General features: G+C 44.3%; 1 protein-coding gene across 1 annotated transcript in view; it reads right to left on the bottom strand.

Moving 5' to 3' along the window:
• Nucleotides 1–21,704, bottom strand: part of LOC129712988 (glutamate receptor ionotropic, delta-1-like) — a 539,407-nt gene that overhangs the window by 97,104 nt on the left and 420,599 nt on the right. Inside the window, exons 6-8 of the mRNA XM_055661821.1 lie at nt 14,829–14,837; nt 8,377–8,550; nt 3,417–3,578 (exon numbers count right to left, since the gene is read on the bottom strand). Coding sequence (XP_055517796.1) covers nt 3,417–3,578; nt 8,377–8,550; nt 14,829–14,837 — 345 coding nt within the window. The remainder of the gene's footprint in view (nt 1–3,416; nt 3,579–8,376; nt 8,551–14,828; nt 14,838–21,704) is intronic.

Here is a 21,704-nt window from a genome sequence, read left to right on the forward strand (position 1 = left end):
ATCAATTTGATTTTATATATTTGATCCCATCCATCAGAATCCTTTTTTCCCCTCAAAGTGAATGTGATGGTGGATTGGACACTGGGAGGCAAGTTAGACAATAGACAATAGACAATAGGTGCATGAGTAGGCCATTCGGCCCTTTGAGCCAGCACCGACATTCAATGTGATCATGGCTGATCATCCACAATCAGTATCCCGTTCCTGCCTTCTCCCCATATCCCCTGACTCCGCTATCTTTAAGAGCCCTACCAAGCTCTCTCTTGAAAGTGTCCAGAGAACCGGCCTCCACCGCCCTCTGAGGCAGAGAATTCCACAGACTCACAACTCTCTGTATCCATATCATTTGTGTCATGGTTTGGGCGGTGAGCATCTAAGTATAGGAATTTTCTACACATTGGACCTCAGATGCAAACAATAAATTCTGATTCTTCCATGGCTGAAACATGACTTGGCGCTGGATGGCAAACTATTTGCATAATCATGAGGTAATAACGGCTCCAAAATGCCTGCTACCCGACCATCTGTGATCACACATAAAATCTGTCATTTGCAGTCTGATTTGTCTTCCAAAAGCTGTTGTACTTGTGAAAGAGTCACACACATTACTAGATTTTAAAGGTTAAACGCTTGTCTTCATTTGACTCCATAATCCTGGACATCGGATACCAATCACTGACGCTTGCCATTCCAATTTCCCAGAAGTTCCTGTCTCTTATTACGCTCCCAAAACTCTGCCCATTAATCCATAATTGGGATTAGCAAGAGGTAGGTATGTTACAAAACCTACCTGAATCGTCGATGAGAATCTGCCCCCAGGCCGTGTGTGTGATTTTGGTGCTGTTTAGAGGGGGCGGGTTTAAAACGCGATTTTTACTAGGATGTTGCAATCGAAAATGTTCAGCCTAGTAAATCATTAACGGAAAATCGCTGAAAGACCCCGTCGCAAAAGGTATTATTAGATTTTATGGCCTTGTATAATAGTTATAGTAGTTTAAAAACCACTCTCTCAACCCGCAACCTCTCGCAGCCCCAGGGTTTTATAAAGCAAACAATTAAAGGGTATGTACCTTATTTTTACATTAAATGGGGCTTCTTAAGAACCCTGTCAATAAAGTTTTCTATAGCGAATAGTTCATTTTGGGCTCTTTATATCCCACAGTGTTTTTCTGGGCATTTGCGGGCCCAAATCCAGCGCAATGTGAACGTTCTAAACCAGCGCGTTCACAGGATCCCACTAGAAAGCCGATTTAAATGGACTTTAATTTACAGCAATTGAACACTAAATTCCTTCCATTTGGCCTATAAATTAATGTAAATGAGATTTTAAAATCATGTTTTATTGTGAATTATTTGTGAATATTATTTGGACACTTGGGCTATTTAAAAACGTTAATCATTTATTAAGAAATGGATAGATGTTTAGATCTAGTAATTGAAGTATGAAATTAGCTACAATTGGGGTAACTAACTAATTATATGCTTTAATTTCAGGTCCTCCAAGTAAGATTATTTTATATTTGTTTCAGAATGGTTCAATCTATGATAACTGAAAATTTCATTCAGTTCTCTTAATTTTTAAGAAGGTTAGGGGCTTTTGACTGTCCTCGATCACATCTTTTTTGTTATGTCCATAGAAAATCAATAGGGAACAAGATGCTAATTTCCGGGTATGAAAATGGCCATAACTTTTTTATTACTTGAGATATGAAAGTGAATTAGGTGTCAAATTAAACTTATTGTTATGCTTTATCTGATGGGATAAATTGCAGACTTGACTTTTTAAATCTCAAAATTTTGTAACATTGCTACAAGAGGGCAGCCTGGTGGCACAGCGGTAGAGTTGCTGTTTTACAGCGCTTGCAGTGCTGGAAGCCCGGGTTCAATTCTGACCACGGGTGCTGTCTGTACGGAGTTTGCACGTTCTCCCCGTGACCGCGTCTGTTTTCTCCGAGATCTTCAGTTTCCTCCCACACTCCAAAGACGAACAGGTTTGTGGGTGAATTGGCTTGGTATAAGTAAATTGTCCCTAGTGTGTATAAGATAGTTAATGTGCAGGGATCGCTGGTCAGTGCAGACTCAGTGGGTTGAAGGACCTGTTTCCGTGCTGTATCTCAAAAAAAAATAAAAATTTGGGTGAAGATGATCAAAACTGTGCACCACCCTCTATTTTTTCTCTGTGGGCTGATTTTTAAACACATTTCATTTACCAGCCTCCAAAGTTCCAACTGTGTAAACACACACGTTAAGATAAAGAACAGCAATGAATTCTGCTGCTTGATCATTTTAGAATCATATGGAAGCCAGAAAAGAGATGAAACTTGTCAACTAATCTCACAGGCTGATTACTGGCTTCAAAATAGACAAACATCCCTCGCAACAGAGAGTCTTTGGTTGTTTTTGAGATTTTAAACAGGTCATCGCGCAATTAACGACTGGTTAATTCTCTGGCTTATGTGGCTTCATCAGACCCATTTTCGAAGTAGTGCCGAGATTCCGTCCTATGCACAAAGTGCTGGAGTAACTCAGCAGGTCAGGCACCATCTCTGCAGTGCATCGGTGAGCAATGTTTTGGGTCGGGACCCTTCGGGGGATTCTGTGATTTCATTTCTCCTGCACTAGGGTTTCCACGCTCAAGAAGCAAAGTGCTTTTTATCATTAGCATGCACCACACACTAGGATTTAGCTGGAGGCCCTACAGTATATCTTCAGTGCCTATATACCCCAGGCAAGATTCAGTGGCGATGAGTGTGGAATCAGGATGGACCAAAGGAAGATGCTGATGGAATGGGGAGGGGAAAACAAGAGGGAAGTTGATATAAATGGAATAAATAGAGGGGCAGGAAGAGCTTAGCATGACATTTACTTGTCTGTAGAAGGGTCTCGACTCGAAACGTCACCCATTCCTTCTCTCCAGGGATGCTGCCTGTCCCGCTGAGTTACTCCAGCATTTTGTGTCTATCTTCGGTTTAAACCAGCATCTGATGTTCCATCCTACACAGGTTATTTTACTGGTAGTTAAATACAAGGAAAAGAAACTGGGATTCATAACTCTCATGATAGTTATCTTTTGGATAGTTATATGGACGGGAAAGGTATGGAGGGTTGTGGTCTGAGCGCAGGTATATGGGACTAGGGGAGAATACGTGTTCGGCACGGACTAGAAGGGTCGAGATGGCCTGTTTCCGTGCTGTAATTGTTATATGGTTATATGGTTATATGATGGGACCATTCAATAGGCGACTTGGAATCTCTCTGGATATCCTGATAGCCAGCCAGAAGGGTCTCCACCCGAAATATCATCTATTCCTTCTATCCAGAGACGCTGCCTGACCCGCTGAGTTACTCCAGCTTTTTGTGTCTCTCTCCTAACCACTGTCTATATCGAACACTCTCACCTTTTCAGCTTCACTTACGTTTCGAATGGTGTCCAGCATGGATCTCCCTCCATTCCAAGACTTTGTGGACTTCCTCATGCAGTTCAGACTTGCCATGCTGTGCCACTTCCGGTCCTCTAATTTTTTGTGGAAGGCTCCAGCCAACAATAGAACACTATCGTAGAGGTACAGGTTGGATATCTGCAGTACAAAGGCAATGCAATACAATTACTCAGCTACATCTAACTTGAGCCTTTCCTCATCTAAATGGATCCTCTTTTGATGCTTGTTGGTCAGAAGTAGCAATAACAGCACTGGGACTCTTTTGCACATTTGAATGATTGTCTTGTCCCACCATTCATCTTCTCAGCTTCCTGGGTCCATACTGCTCTGCAGTCAGGTGATCAACTATAGTCGAGGCACAAAACCATGCGGTTGCAGGAATCTAGAGGAAACACAAAGTGTCGGAGGAACTAAAGGGGACATGCAGCATTTGTGGACAGGACGGACAGCAGAAGAAGGCAGAAGAAGGGTCTTGACCTGGAACGTCCCGAGTCCATTCCCTCCACAGATGCTGCCTGACCTGCTGAGTTCCGCCATCATGCTGTGTTTTGTGACCAAACGCTTATTCTATTTGATGGGAGCCAAAAATAGGCTGCTCAATACCCTGTCTCACACCTGAGGTACCAGCATAATTTCATCATTAATCACACAATTAGAGACCGATAATGATTGAGCGAGCTGTGATTATGAATCAATACTTGCAGATTACAGTTATAGAACCATATAACCACCCTTCCACAACCCTTTTTAACCTTGTCACCATTCATAACCTCTGAGCTGAAGTTAGCATACAAGGTCATTGGTTTGGATCATAACATTGGCCTTCATCAGTCAGTATTGAATATAGAATTTGGGAGGTCATGTTGCAGTTATATAAAACAGTGGTGAGGCTGCATTTGGAGTATTGTGTTCAATTCCGGACACCGTGTTGCTGGGAAGACGTTGGCAAGCTGGAAAGGGTGCAGAGAAGATTGACAAGGATGTTGCCAGGCCTCAAGGGCCTGAGCTATAGGGAGTGGTTGAGCAGGTTGGGACTCTATTCCTTGGAGCACAGGAGGCTGAGGGATGATCTTATTGAGATATACAAAATCATGAGAGGAATAGATCGGGTATTTAGACAGAGTCTCTTGCCCAGAGTAGGGGAATTGAGAACAAGGGTACATAGGATTAAGGTGTGGGGGGAAAGATTTAATAGGAACCTGAGGCCAACGGCCAGCCCCAGGAGCAGCTACAGACGTCGGGCGAGGGCCTAGTACCGTGAAGGCCACGGACAGGTCCAGACAAAGGGTGGTGGGTGTATGGAATGAGCTGCCGGAGGAGGTAGTTGAGGCACTCACCCACAACCCAACCTGATTGTTCTGTGGCTGCAGAACTAGAGATTCCTTCGGCTTATCCAAGCCTAGTGCTGGGACCACAATCGAGGAAAGTCGCTTTATTTTATTGACCAGCTTTACCTCTTCAGGTGAAGATAGATACAAAGAGCTGGAGTACCTCAGCGGGACAGGCAGCATCTCTGGAGACCTGAAACGTTTAGACAGGTACATGGATAGGACAGGACTAGAGGGAAATGGGCTAAATGCAGGTAGCTGGGACTAGTGTAGATGGGTCATGTTGGTTGGTGTGGGCAAGATGGGATGAAGGGCCTATTTCCATGCTGTATAATTCTATGACTCTCTGACTTTATAAGAAGCCTTGAACTATTGGCAGGAATCCAGCCACCTCACACATCCACAGCAACGTTTCCAGGTCGGTTAGCTCTGAGCGATTCCGGTGATCAGGTCAAGTGAGAATCCTTTGATCAGATGCAAGTGGATCACCTTTTCCACAAGATCAGGGAAAGGCTTATTTGCACAAAACAAGAGAAAAGGTTTCTGACAGATGAGGTGAAGTGGCGGGCGAGGAAACAAGTCTGAGAGAAGCTTTCATTACCCTCATCCATACACATCAATAAATGAACCGGCACTGTTGACTGACATTAGGTGACAGAGAAACTAGATGCCTATCACCCACCTGTCAACCTGTTCATTGAAATCACACGGTACAAGTGTGTGCTTGTCTCTTATCAAAGGACACAGCATCTTATCCTTCAAATAAAAGAGGATGCAATGACAGGTGTTATCTGCATTTAAATGTTAACTGGACAGAGTGCACTAAGCATTTATTGAGGACCAGCAAATTACACAATTAGAGATACCTCTAAAGAAAGATGGCGCTGATTTCCCAAGACTACGCAGGGAAAATCACCGCATCCCAGGGCACTCTGCACATGCACAGCTTTTCAAGTCAAATCAATCCATTTCGGAAATTCACCCAAGACATTCACGTCACAAATTGTTCTTGCAAATTTCTGCCTCAGACACAGTCATAGAATCTCACAGCACCGGCTTTTTACCCCCAACTCATCCATGTAGACCAAAGTGCCCATCCAAGCTCATTCCATTTGTCCTATCCGTGTACACGTCTAAATGACAATATTGTTATTAATCCTGCCTCCAACTTCCGATGGTAGCTCATTCCATTTCTCCACCATCCTTTGTGTGAAAAAGCTTCAAATTCCTATTGAATCCTTCCCCTCTCACCTTAACCCTATTCCCTCTAGTTCTTGATTTTCCTATTATTGGAAATAGACTATGTGCATTCACACTATCAATGTCCCTCATTATTTTATATACTACTTTAATATTATTCCCCAGTCTCCTATGCTCCAAGGAATAAAGTCCTAGCCTGTCCAACCTCTCCTGATAACTTGGGTCCTTGAAGTCTGGCAACATATTCGTAAATCTTCCCTGTCCTCTTTCCAGCTTCCACCAGGATGTGCATGGAATGATGCTATTCCTGGTGTAACATTTGTCGAAACTGCTACAGGCAAAGAAAGTATCATGTTGATCCAAAATTCACTCACAACCCAACCCGATGGTTCTGTGGCTGCAGAACTAGAGATTCCTTCGGCTTATCCAAGCCTAGTGCTGGGACCACAGCCGACGGAAGTCGCTTTATTTTATTCACCAGCTTTATCTCTTCAGGTGAAGATAGATACAAAAAGCTGGAGGAACTCAGCGGGACAGGCAGCATTTCTGGAGAGAAGGTATGGGTGATGTTTTGGGTCACGACTCTTCTTCAGACCTCTTCAGTCACCCATTCCCAACAGTGTGATGAAGGGTCTCGACCCGAAACAGCACCTATTCCTTTTCTCCAGAGATGCTGCCTGACCCGTTGAATTACTCCAGCATTTATTGTCTATCTTTGGTGTAAACCAACATCTGCAGTTCCTCCTTACACAACAAAGCTCATCCCCCCATCCATTGATCATCCAATCCCCTAAAACCCATCGATCATTGACACACTCCAACTCATTGATGGCCAGGACTCCCTCCCTCTCTCATTGATCAATAAGTTAGAGAGAGAGAGAGAGATTTGTGTTTTATTGTCATATATCCCAGATAGAACAATGACATTCTTACTTGCAGCAGCACAACATAATTACATTGTAATATGTAAACATAGTACACTGTAAACAATATAATGAGAGAGGAAATAAATATCAGTGCGTGTATATATGCAAGTACATGCAAGTTAAGAGTGTGTGAGTGTGTGTGTGAGTGTGTGAGTGTGTGTGAGAGTGCGTGTACGTGTGCATGAGTGTGTGTGTGACTGTGTGTGTGAGTGTGAGTTTATGTGTGTGTGTGTGTGTGACTGTGAGTTTATGTGTGTGAGTGTGTGTGTGAGTGTGTGTGTGAGAGTGCGTGTAGGTGTGCATGTGAGTGTGTGTGTGTGAGTGTGTGCGTGAGTGTGAGTTATGTGTGTGAGTGTGTGTGTGAGTGTGTGTGTGAGTGTGTGTGTGTTTGTGCATGAGTGTGTGTGTGAGTGTGTGTGTGAGTGTGATTTTATGTGTGTGAGTGTGTGTGTGAGTGTGAGTTTATGTGCGTGTGTGTGTGTTGGTTGGTCTGCAAATGTAAATTTGAGTGAGCGTAGACATCTTCTTCTGTCTGTCGTGTGTCTTTTAGACCTGCAGCTCCGTTGAGGCGAGCCAAGCCAACGTGTCATCGTTCAGGTCAATCAGACCATTCGGTGGCCGGTGTTTGGGGCAACTGGTGACTATGTGCTCCACTGTCTGTGTTGGGTCCCCACAGCGTAGACATGTGGAAGAGTGATAATGTGCGCAAAATGCCTTTCCAAAAGTTTGACTTCCAAACCACTTGGAGTGTCTGCTCTCTTAAATAAGTCAGATCCTTTATACTTTCCAGTACCCTTTGGTAAAGTTGTGTGAAATTCTCCTTCCATGCAGAGGGAGGATTATCTTCTGAAAACAGAGCTCTGCTTCACGATCAGCCCAAAGGGGTAAGACCCGAACCTTTCCACCAGCATTAGAGAAACAAACCTTCAACCTATCTGAGCATTGGGACTCAGTTTAAAAATGTATTATCAAAATCCCCTTTGAATAATGAAACAGATGATGAATGTTTAATTTAACATTAAAGAAGTTTCTCCATATCTCGGTTCTTGATACTAAACTTCTGTCCCGATTGGTAATATCTTCATTTAAAAATATCAGTCACCCTCTATGTGACAGATGCTGCCAGCTTCTCTTATGACAGACATTGTCACTATTTCACCTGATTTATGCTGTTACTTTTCCAGATAACAGACCATTTACCTCTCCAGATCACAGTCTCTCTATCATCCACCTCGTCACTGAATGAACACAGAGCAGACAGAAACAGTCGGACTGCTCTCGATGTGTATTTCCAGACTTCACGCCGTTATGCAGCAACTGATGCCTAATATTATTTTCACGGACATCTCGATCCGAGGGATCTCAGGGACTGTGCGTCTCCGCTATAACTGCTCGAACAGAGAATTATTTCAGAACATTCCAAGCAGACACCCCTGTACAAGGTTCACAGACAAGGTCGATTCACTTCTGTCACTTACAGACCTGGAGTGTTTGCAAGTAGCCCTCCTGTGGGTCGCACAGCAGCGAGGAAATGCGATGGTTGTTTCTCATACACTTGCGGTTCGGGTCCTTGGAGTTGGGGAAGATCTGTCTCACCACCGTCATACGGCCCAGTGCACTGTGAACAAGCTCCAGAATCTCCGAATCACTGATTTCCTGTTGGTTACAAATTGAACAATGCTGTCAAACATATGTATCAGGAGCAAAAATAAACCATGTGTTCCATTGTGCCATGGCTGATCCATCTAACCCAGAAAACATAGGTTTAACGTAATGGGGAAAAAGTTTTGCATTTCACTGGAACATCATAAACCACCAACCTTACCAGGGATAGTTTAAATTGATTTAATAGGAACCTGAGGGACAACTTTTTTTACATGAAAGGCAGTCAGTGTATGAAATGAGCTGCTGGAGGAGATAGTTGAGGCAGGTACTATCACAATGCTTCAAAACAATTTGGACAGGTACATGGATATGATAGGTTTGGAGGGATATGGGCCAAACGCAGTGTAGGTGGGGCATGTCAGTCGGCGTACGCATGTTGGGCTGAAGGATCTGTTTCCACGCTATAAGACTCTATGCCGATATATGCGCCATATGATATTTACACAAACTGGAATTCAAGTTTCAAAGAGCGGCTCAAATGCAACATCCTGCAGATGCTAAAAACATGAAAAAAAATGCAGAAAGCACTCAGTCAGCATCTGGGCAGCGAAACAAAGTTGACGTTTCAGGTTGATGAGATTTCATTGGACCATCTCTAACATTAACTTCCCTTCTTTGTTCCGAAGTGCATTCTGACTTCTGAACACCTGATATTTTTCTATTTTTATTTCAAGCAGCAGCACTAGGAACACAATATGCAGCTGGTATAGCCATAGTCTTACAGCCCAGGTTCAATCCTGACCTAGGTGCTACCTGTGTTGAGTTTGCACGTTCTCCCTGTGAACATGTAGGTTTTCCGCCAGTGGTCTGGTTTTCTCCTACACCCCAAAGATACTCCAGTTAATAGGCTACTACAAATTGTCACCGGTGTAGGAGTGAGGGGTAGAATCTGGCAGAGTTGGTGGGAATGAGGGGGGAATAAAATAATGGGATTCTAGTAAATCAATGTAAATTGGTGGTTGATGGTCAGTTACGAACTTGATAGTACGAACGTGATGGGCCAAAGAGCCTGTTTCTGTGTTGAATATCTCTGGGGGTGATTTGACAATCAGATACAAAAGTGTGTTTTTTTTTAAATGAAGTCCTACCACTGTCCTGCCAACAGCCTCTGAATAGATTCAGAAATGCACCACTCCAACATTTAACGAGGATTTTTATTATTATTTTTTTTAATTTGTTTTCGATGTTTTTAGAGGTGATGTGGTAAGAGACGGGTAGGTTCAAAAATTCAACTCCCATGAGTATGTAATTTATTTTGTAGCTAGTCAGCCAAGTAGGTCAGGATGTTATTGTAAACTTGTTGTTACTAATTAGATACTGTAATAAAAAATGTAGTAGGAGGCAGCAGAACACAATACAAAAGACAGTCTGGCACGCATCGACCGGCAATGGGGTGTGAATAAACAAAATAAAGTAGAAGCTAGATTTAGTTTATCATAGTTTCGTTTTAGAATACTGCACGGAAACAGACCCTTCGGCAAACGAGTCCTCGCAATTCACGCTAGTTCTGTGTTATTCCACTTCCTCATCCCCTCCCTACACAATGGGTGAATTTACAGAGACCAATTAACCTACAAACCCGCACATCATGGGGCTGGTGGAAGGAAAGTGGAACAGCAGAAGGAAACCCACGTGGTCACAGGGAGAACATGCAAACGCCACACAGACAGCACCTGAGGTCAGGTTGAAAGCCTCCACATTGTTCCTGTAATGGGGTGACTAGAACTGCATGCAATAGCCCAAATGCATCTATCCAAAGTCTTATAAAGATGTATCATGACTTCCTGAATTGTATACTCAGTGCCTCAACCAATAAAGGCAGGCATACTGTATGCTTTCTTTACCAATCTATCTGCTACTCGTATTGCCATTTTTAGGGAGTTTGTGACTTGGACCCCAAGATGCCTCTTTAAGGGGCTGACCATTGATCCTATATTTTCCATTTACATTCAACCTCCCAGAGTGTAATACGTCACACTTCTTCAGATTAAGCTTCATCTACCGTTTCTCCGTCCATTTCTACAGACGATCTGTACCCCACTGTATATTTTGATAGCCTCCTCACAGTCCGTGACCCCAAAAATCTTTGTGTCACCTGTAAATGTACTAACCAACCTATCTACAGTACGTTCATGTCCAGGTCATTTATATATATAATTGTGATATATATATCACAAAGAGCAGAAGTCCCAGCACAGATTCCTGCAGTACTCCACTGGTCACAGACTTCAACCTCAATATTATCCTTCCACCACGACTCTCTGTCTTCTATCTTGTTCAGAATCTTAAGACCCAAAGGTTGAGGAGAGACATGTAAGAATGTCAGCAACAGTAGAAAGCCAAGCTTTATTTAGATAGGTAATTCGTGATAAATTAGCGTACATGATATGGATGTGGATTGGAAAGAATATGGATTTGAACAGAGGCATGTGTCCACATTTCAGATTTTAGGGAGATGGCTAAAGGGCCTGTCCCACTTGGGCGTCATTTGCGCGTAATTTATGCGTCATCATTTATCATGTGATGCACGCATGGTGTGCACTATGCACGCATGATGCGTGGTGACCTAGGCAGTGACTTGCTGCCTGCATTGCTGCCTGCATTGCTGCCTGCGTTGCTGCCTGCGTTGCTGCCTGCGTTGCTGCCTGCGTTTCTGCCTGCATTGCTGCCTGCATTGCTGCCTGCATTGTTGCCTGCATTGCTGCCTGCATTGCTGCCTGCATTGTTGCCTGCATTGCTGCCTGCATTGCTGCCTGCCAGCTGCCTGCATTGTTGCCTGCATTGCTGCCTGCGTTGCTGCCTGCATTGCTGCCTGCATTGTTGCCTGCATTGCTGCCTGCGTTGCTGCCTGCGTTGCTGCCTTGCCTGCGTTGCTGCCTGCATTGCTGCCTGCGTTGCTGCCTGCGGCCCTTTGAATAAATATAATTGTCTTCATCACTTCTTTACCTTCGGATATCATAATTGTAATACAAAGTTTTGGAAACAATAGCTACACCACTCGTGTTGCATCAAGTTGTAAGAACTCCAATTCAGGCCGGATTTTGGATTGACCCATGGCGGCTGGTCTGTGGGATGGGACCTCTGTCTGGATATCTGAATAAGCAGCTAATTTTGAGAGGGGAGCCTCCTTACTGGCCGTCCCATCCATACCTGGGACATCTTGCCACTTGCCGCTGATACTTTATGGAAATTGTTTTGTGACAATCGTGGGTCATGACACTTGACCTCAGACCCGGGTTTGTGCTCCCAAGCTCATGTGTGCATGTGTCTATCAGCGTTCTCAGAGTTAGCCCATACAGTGATACAGTGCAGAAACTGGCCCTTCGGCCCAACCAAGATGCCAATCTGTGCTAGTCCTTTTTCGCAGACTCTCCTTAGTTTATTATTATCATGAACAGTGGCAGAGCATTTGTTTTTGTACTATCCAGTCAGAGAAAAGACTTTACATGAATAAAAGATGAAACATGATACTCTTTATCTGCTCCTTTGCTCTGTATTGTACTTGAGTTTAACAAGATTGTATTTATGTACAGTATTATCTGAACTGCTTACATAGCATGCAAAACAAAACACTTGTCACTGTACACATGAAAATAATAGACCAAAACCTAAACTTAATTTCAACCATATCCCTGTAAATCTTTGCTATCCATGTACAGTACAAATGCCTTTTAAATTTTGTTATTGTTCCTGCCTCAACTATCTCCTCTGGCAGGCATTTCGGACTGAAGAAGGGTCTCGACCCGAAACATCACCCATTCCTTCTCTCCAGAGATGCTGCCTGTCCCGCTAAGTTACTCCAGCATTTTGTGTCTATCATCAGTTTAAACCAGCATCTGCAGTTCATTCCTACACACTTCCTCTGGCAGTTCATTCCATACATGTACCACCCTCCATCTGAAAATGTTGCCCCTCAGCATCATATAACCATATATAACAATTACAGCACGGAAACAGGCCATCTCGGCCCTTCTATTCCATGCCGAACACGTATTCTCCCCTAGTCCCATCTACCTGCACTCAGACCATAACCCTCCATTCCTTTCCCGTCCATATACCTATCCAATTTATTTTTTAAATGATAAAATCAAACCTGCCTCCACCACTTCCACTGGAAGCTCATTCCACACAGCTACCACTCTCTGAGTAAAGAAGTTCCCCCTCATGTTACCCCTAAACTTCTGTCCCTTAATTCTCAAATCATGTCCTTTTGTTTGAATCTTCCCTACTCTCAATGGAAAAAGATTATCCACGTCAACTCTGTCTCTCCCTCTCACCACCTTTCCCCTCTCACTGAAATTGAGGTTGTATCCTGGTTTTCGGTGGGACTTGTGGCGCCACCTGGTGGTTAAGCCACTTACTATGCGAACCCTCGGCAGTGGGGGGTAGGGTCACGTGACTGTGTAATGACGGGAAGGAGTGGTCACGAGGTATAGGTATATAATGAACCCCGGGTCAACCTTCTCCCATGCACGTGTGTGTGTTGTTATCTTTGCTTTGACAATAAAGATCTTTTTTATTCACACGTTACTTGCTTATTCGCCCACTATATTGGTGACCCCGACGATCCAAAACAGTCATTTTGGATTTAAACAATGTTTGCAGCCAACGAACAACCTCAACAACCCGAGGTCACTGACAATCCATCCCAGCAGAACGCTGTCTCCCTGAAGCTGCCCGTGTTCTGGAAATCGCAGCCTCAAGTCTGGTTTCAACAAGCCGAGGCCCAGTTTCACGTACGACGCATCACGGCTGATGACACCCAGTACTACTATGTGGTCGGCGCGTTGGATCAGGAGACGGCCGGTCACCTGGTCCCTTGCCTGCGCGCACTGCCGGATCAGGACAAATACGAGGGCCTTGAAGCGCTGCTCTTGCTGACATTTGCGCTCAGCTGCCGGGACCGGCTCAAGCACATGGGCGGCCTTGGCGATCGCAAGCCGTCTGTGCTCATGAGCGAGATGCTCACTCTCATGGACGGTCATCGGCCCTGCTTGCTCTTCAAACACGCCTTCTTGAAACAGATGCCGGACAACATCCGCCCGCTGCTCGCCGCTGATGATTTCACAGATCCCCTGCTGCTAGTGGAGCGTACGGACGAGCTGTGGCAAGCCAAGCAGCTTTGCTTTGACAAGAAAGATCTCTTTGATTCGCCACGTGTGGCTTGCTTATTCGCCCGCCAAAGACACCTTTAATTGCTGAGAAGAGTGCTTCAGAAAGCTCATTGCATTCAATAACTTAAAGTAGAACCATCCATGCAGAAACCTGTTGCGAATGTTGAATACCAAAACTCACTCTTGTTATTAAAGAAGCAGATGCCAAACTTTGATCCAAAGTTCAAAGAGGCTTCTTTCAACGATCAAATTTATTGATGTGTGTCTTGGAGACATGCATGTTCTTTATCTGATGCTGGATCATGCTAAATTGTTTAGTATTTGGGCAGCACAGCGGCGCAGCAGTAGAATTGCTGCCTTACAGCGCCAGGGACCTGGGTTTCATCCTGACTACGGGTGCTGTCTGCACAGAGTTTGTGCGTTCTCCCCGTGACCTGCGTGGGTTTTCTCCGGGATCTCCAGTTTCCTCCCACACTCCAAAGATGTACAGGATTGTAGGTTAATTGGCTTGGCATAATTGTAAATTGTCCCTAGTGTGTAGGATAGTGTTATGCCCCTGTCCCACTTAGGAAACCTCAACAGAAACCTCTGGAGACTTTGTGCCCCACCCAAGGTTTCCGTGCGGTTCCCGGAGGTTGCAGGTGGTTGCCGGAGGTTGCAGGTAGTGGAAGCAGGAAGGGAGACTGACAAAAACCTCCGGGAACCACACGGAAACCTTGGGTGGGGCGCAAAGTCTCCAGAAGTTTCCGTTCAGTTTTCCTAAGTGGGACAGGGACATAAATGTGCTGGGGTTGCTGGTCGGCGTGGGCCTGGGCCTGTTTCCACCCTGTATCTCTAAATTTCTCCAACATTTATAATGATTTTCTGAAATATCTTCTTCTCTTTTCAATCGATTAAGAAAATGGATTCAGGTGGACAATTTGTTTCCAAGATGGGAGATGCAGCATAAGATGCTTGTGAACCCAAGTGACTGCAGTCACTGCAAATGTCCCAGAGCAGCTTGAATGGAAGCAGCAGGATTTAACACTTCAAAGCTGCTCAGCACAAAGGAAAGCAATTGGTTTTACATAGCGCATAGAACTAAGAAAAATACAGCACACGAACAGGCCCTTCGGCCCACAATGTCTGTGCCAATTTCTCCTCACTGGTCTTCACCTCACTGGTCTTCCCACTACTGACCTGAGGTGGGGACCTCACTTCAAAGCCACCACTTGTTGCTTCTTCCTAGTTGCATTGAGAGGGTGTTTTGAGGGTATTCTTCACAAAGCTCCGGAGTTTGAGATTAATATAATGATACTGTTTGCTACTTCTGATAAAGTTGGCAAGAGCCTGCAATCACATACTGGGCGAGAGGAAGCAAAGATAATTTGTTTCTTTCTTTCAGTCTGAGCCAGTCAGGCTATTATCACCGTGGATACTTTCACAGAAATCCAGTTATGTTTCTTTGAAACCAGAAGTGCAGTTTAAATTTACATTCCCTCTGCATTGCTCAACACCACCACTCAATGATGCCTGACCCGCTAAGTTCCTCCAGCATTCTGTGTCTATCCTTGACTTGCTGGTTTAGTAATGCCATCTCCAAAGCACTGTACCAAACCTAAAATCATCAGAAGCAGAATGCAATTTTCTTCACAGGGAATGTTATTCAAACAGCAGTGGTTTGCCGTGTGCTTACGAAGGCAGATTTGATGAGGTATTTTAAATAGTAACTGGATAATTAATAGAGCAAGGATTTAAATGAAAAAAAAGATAAGGTGGTAGGGAAACAGTAGATAAAATCAGCAAAGTTTAGAATGACGGCCCACTGCTAACGTCACAATCACGTAGATCTTTCTGCTGAAAGAAGTGGCCGCAAGGATAAAAGAGAACCTTCAAGTATTTTATTAAAATTTAATATGCTTCGGCTGACAGAAACATGTCCAATAGTGGATGTCCAAACGCGCTAACGTGCGGGATTCTGAATGAGTCCAATGCTCTTTAATATATGCAAAGCCTTCGGACATACAGTAGGAACAAACTGCTAGATTAGCAAGGTGTGTAAGAGAGAACTGCAGATGCTGGTTTAAATCGAAGAAAGACACAAAATGCTGGAATAACTCAGCGGGACATGCAACATCTCTGGAGAGAAGGAATGGGTGATGTTTCGGGTCGAGACCCTTCTTCAGACTAGCAAGGTGCATCTTTCTACATCACTTGTTGTTCTGCTCATGCCTGCCTTACTTTCATTTAAAATAAAAAGTATTTGTTAAAGCATTGGTTGCCGGCTGATGATAGCATTCTTGTTGGTGGCAGCTGGGAGGTCACGCTCCCGTTCATCGTGAAACACATGAAATTTGCTTTAAATACATTATTGATTGCGATCATCATCATGAAATTAATTGGAACATGGCATATTAAACAGCTAAAGAAACTGAACAAGTAGAATCGATCTTGTGGCCTCCTGCACAATTTGGGATTAACAGGGGATCAGTTACTTTGATGTCAATTTGACAGTATTCATTACAAGCTTTAGTCTGTGAAATGGATGACTCCAGCAGTATTGTATAGCTCCGATTGGATAAAACCAACTCATTCAATTATTGCTGGTGGCTCAACTCAATGCCCTACTATTATTTCCCCTCTATGCTAACATATCAAGAGCTACATAAGGAACAGCAGAAGCTTCATCAGATCAGGCAACATATAGCAGGTAGGATTCTCAATATTCAATAAATGATTGCACTTCGCTGGCTCAGAATAAACCACCACACTTAATAAAGTCCGCACACCGACAAGGCTAGTTTGTGTGATATGTTCAGATGAGCTACATAAGATGGGACCAGCAGCTGCTGCACCATTTCCATATAAAATCTAAGTTCAAGATACTTGACATCTGAGTCCATGTCTGTACTAACACTGAACGCAACCAAGACCACCTTTTGCTCCATAAATATATGATATTAGAACTATTAGGTCACAGGGCGGCATGGTGACACAGTGGTAGAGTTGCTGCGTTACAGCACCAGAGACGTGGGTTCGATCCTGACTACGGGTGCTTGTCTGCACGGAGTTTGTACGTTCTTATCGTAACCTGCGTGGATTTCCTCCGGGATATCCGGTATCCTCCCACACTCCCAAGACATACAGGCTTGTAGGCTAATTGGCTTGGCATATGCATGCAACCTATAATGTAGTTACCTCATCACCATTAACACGCCCCCTCACATCAGTATAACTATGATCTCCTCCCTTCTCCTCCTCCCATTTTGGCCTGGTACGCCTGAAGGCTGGGTGCAGCCAGTACTGGGACGTGTGTGCCATGTGCTATATTAAAGACTCTAGTAAAGGTTATAGTGTATCAGACTAGTTTATTTTAAAGAATGTGGTGGAACATGCTGCAAGTGGAGTTGGAGGCAGATATGATAGTGGAGCTTGGAGATTTTAATAGACACATGGATATGCAAAGAATTGAGGGTTATGGATCATGTGCAGTCAGAGGAGCTTGGTTTATCTTGGCTTCATACTTGGCATGGACATTGTGAGCTGAAGGGCCTGTTCCTGTGCTGTACTGTTCTATGTTCTATGTTCTGTGCACCATCACTAGCCTTGCCAAACCACCCCCCCCCCCCACCACCCCCACTCCTCCCATTCCTGTAAAATGACTAAAAAATGAAATTAAATAGAATGAAAATCGAACATAAAAATCGCAGATTAAATTGGAATAAAGGTTGCCGTGAAAATGAAACAAGAAGTAGGCAATGAACACAGGAAGAATTAAAAATAAATCCTTTCGCTTGTGACACTTAATAGCAATTCTCTCTGTGTGAGACACTTCAAACCTTTGGGAGAAATGTGATAAAATGTTGATAAATTTAGGGCTGTCTCTTCTCTGGTTTCTCCAAGTATTTGATAAATGGGAGAGACGAATAAACATATTAGCCGAGAACCTGAATCCATTAGCATATGACTTTCACACGCAACAACACATAAATACAGTTTCACCTGGTGTAGATCGTTGAAGGTGAATATCAGGGTGAAGATAGAGAGCATGCATGACCAGACTCAGGATCAGCTTCTTCCTCGACTTTGGTTTAGTTTAGAGATACAGCGCGGAAACAGGCCACTCGGCCCACCGAGTCCGCACTGACCAGCAATCCCTGCACACTAACATTACCCTACACGCACTGGGGATAATTTTACATTTATACCAAACTTATTAACCTGCAAACCTGTACGTCTTTGGAGTGTGGGATGGAACAAAAGAAAATCCACGCAGGTTACGGGGAGAACGCACAAACTCTGTACAGACAGCAACCACAGTCAGGATCGAAACCGTGTCGTTGGCGCTGTAAGGCAGCAGCTCTACCACTACGCCACCGTGCTTCTGAATGGTGCTTAGGTACTGTCCGATTCACCTCTACCCCATTGCAAACATTAGACTTTGTCAATGGGACCGATACACTACAATGCAAGCAATGCAAAGAACTATATACTGCACTTTGTATCTTCTCCTTTTTTCCTTTGGTCTACCTATTGTACTTGAAGTTGACTTGATTGGATTAGAAACATAGAAACATAGAAAATAGGTGCAGGAGTAGGCCATTCGGCCCTTCGAGCCTACACCGCCATTCAATATCATGTTGATCATCCAACTCAGATCTGATCCCCTCTGATCCCATGTACAAACAAAACTCCCTCAAACGACTACCCTCTGTGGCAAAGTTCCAGAGATAAACTGTGTGAAAAAAGTTCTTCTCAAAAGGATTTCCCCCTTATCCTTAGCTACTTCCCAACATCGGGAGCAATATTCCTGCATCTAGCCTGTCCAACCCCTTAAGAATTTTGTAACTTTCTATAAGATCCCCTGGAGTACATTGAAGACAGTCCTGACATCAATCTGCCTCAGCCTGTAAAAACAAGCTTCAAACCAAAAACCTAAACTTAAAACGCCAGCTAACAGGAAAGTGGCCTGGGTACATTGATGCACAATCTGCCTCAGCCTGTTGAGGCTTGACACCAACAATGTCACACATCACGCGTTGGCTACTATGCTGGAAAAGGAAGGAGAGTGTTAAGGGCCTGCCCCACTTAGATGATTTTTTCGGTGACTCCCGTCGACTGTCATTGACGTAGCAGGTCGCCGAAAAACCGGCGACTGAACCCCCCAACGACAATATCTACGACAATGTGTACGACCAACTTACCACCGAGTTGCCGTCAAGCTACGGGAAGCTACCGACAACCGGCGACCCATTAGGACGTCCACCTACGACCACACCTACGATGACCTACGTCCACCCGTGACAAGCTATGACCCTGTCGCAACAACTGAAGACAACTTAAGACAATTCAGTCGCCGAAACCCGTTGCCGGTTGACGTAGGTAGTTGCCATTGAAATTCACTGAAGTCAGCACCGGCGACAACCCACGTCACCTGGCGAAAACCTATGACAGCACCTACATCACGAGATGTCAAGCTATGGTCATTGGCGTCAAGCCCACTGTTGCCGAAAAATTTTGAACATTTCAAAATCCAGCGGTCACTGAGGAGACTACTCACGACCATACACGCGACACATACACGCGACACATACACGCGGCACATACACGCGACACATACACACGACCATGTGGCGACAGCCTAGTCGCCTATAGTCGTCTATAAAAACACTTAAGTGGGACAGGCCCTTTACTGTAATCCATGACCTGTGTTGTCCACTCCCAGTGCAACCAAAAGTGATTGGTGCTGCTTTGAGGCATTTAGAAAAATAGAAACATAGACAATAGGTGCAGGAGTAGGCCATTCGGCCCTTCGAGCCTACACCGCCATTCAATATGATCATGGCTGATCATCCAACTCAGTATCCTGTATCTGCCTTCTCTCCATACCCCCTGATCCCTTTAGCCACAAGGGCCACATCTAACTCCCTCTTAAATATAGCCAATGAAGTGGCCTCAACTACCTTCTGTGGCAGAGAATTCCAGAGATTCACCACTCTCTGTGTGAAATCTTTTTTTCTCATCTCGGTCCTAAAAGATTTCCCCCTAATCCTTAAACTGTTACCCCTTGTTCTGGACTTCCCCAACATCGGGAATAATCTTCCTGCATCTAGCCTATCCAACCCCTTAAGAATTTTGTAAGTTTCTATAAGATCCCCTCTCAATCTTCTAAATTCTAGCGAGTACAAGCCAAGTCTATCGCCTTTCTTCATATGAAAATCCTGACATCCCAGGAATCATTCTGGTGAGCCTTCTCTGTACTCCCTCTATGGCAAGAATGTCTTTCCTCAGATTAGGAGACCAAAACTGTAGGCAATACTCCAGGTGTGGTCTCACCAAGACCCTGTACAACTGCAGTAGAACCTCCCTGCTGTGTTGATTTAAAGGAACACTCTGCATTCTGCTTCCTTTCTCCTCAGATGCTGTTTGCCGCTGATCTCTTGGGAAGACATCATGAATGGAGATCATGGTTGTCTTGTCCCGCACCACATCCCACAAGAGCTTGGAGATGAGGTCCTCCGCGCCCCTTAACTGCTCCTGCGCTGATGCAGCTCAGAGCATCTCACTGGCCATCTCACTGTGTTTCTACATCAGCTAGATTATGGGGACACTTCAATCGCAGTCATCGTCCAAGTCTTCCTGGGCTATCCAGACGAGCAGACCCTGATACTGGTGAGCCTCCCTATTAGAATCGCTGGGTCAGACGCCAAGCTGTGTTACACGAGTGAGTGTTGCTAAATCTATCTGTCACACATCCCTTGAACAATTGTTCTCATTCCCTTCACAGGCAGTCTCTGAGGAGAGGCTGTGAGGTGCCAGACGCAATGATGTATTGAGGTCCTCATCACCATCATAATCTCCAACCTGGAATATGTCGGCCCAACTTGCCCACACCAGCCAACATGTCCCGGCTACACTGGTCCCACCTGCCCACGTTTGGCCAATATCCCTCCAAACCTGGGCAATCCATGTACCTGCCTTGAACATTGGGATAGTCCCTGCCTCAACTACCTCCTCTGGCAGCTCATTCCATACACCCACCACCCTTTGTGTGAATATGTATCGGTGAAAATCTCTCTCGTCTTTTCAAGTAACATGCTCAAAATGAAGTGATTTCTTAGGGTATATGAAGAGAGATCTCTACAAACACAATGACCAACAACCACTCAGCAATAGTATCTTTGGCACCTCACCGACGTCCTTTGACATCTTGGTACAACTCTGATTCTGGTATAGGTAACGTTCAGGGCACTTGAGGAAATTGTCTCCTATCTCATGTCCTCCCATCATGTAACATCACCAAACTGGCTGGATCACATATTTTTCATAAATTCATTCAATAAATTTTATTTCTCCCATAAATGCAGACATACTCCCTCTTCTCATTCCCGTGATTCCTTTTCCCTGTGTGCCTTCTAACATTCTTTCCACAGTGTGAGGGTGCTGACTGGTTTTAGCTGCTGCAGGGTCACTTTGAAGGTCAGGGAATTCAATTGCCTTTCCCTCATCACAGCTGCTGCCTGACCCGTCGAGCATTTCTAAAGCATTATCTTTTCTTTAAGAATTTAAATGTCATTTTGAGAAGGAATAAAATGAATTTTGATGACTGCAAATGTTGCAGGTGGGGAAGGAATACATTGTAAAAATGATCCAGCAACGATTTAACAAAACTCGCAACGAACAGCAAGTGCCTAAAGGCTGCGTGAAATGAAAGCACTAATTTTCAAAAAGGAGACAAGAGTAAGTGTAGCAATTACAGGAACATCAGCTAGCTGAAGACATCCAAAAAAAGTATTTACTAAATCTCTAGTAAGGTCTAGTTAGGTAGAACTAAAACCGGCTGAAATGTTACAGATCTATTACATGATAGTACACATGGTGGACAAATGTATTGAACATCCAAGAGAATGTGTGGTAGAAAAGTCAGGGTATGTCTCGAGGATGTATGGTACTGCTGTAAAACTTGTCAGTCTGATAGAAATCAATTATAACATGTTGCTTAGAATTGCTAGAGTGGATCGGGAACTAAGAGAATGGAGTAAATCAACAAAG

Source organism: Leucoraja erinacea, chromosome 34 (assembly GCF_028641065.1).
Source record: "Leucoraja erinacea ecotype New England chromosome 34, Leri_hhj_1, whole genome shotgun sequence".
Classification (NCBI taxonomy): Eukaryota; Metazoa; Chordata; class Chondrichthyes; order Rajiformes; family Rajidae; genus Leucoraja; species Leucoraja erinaceus.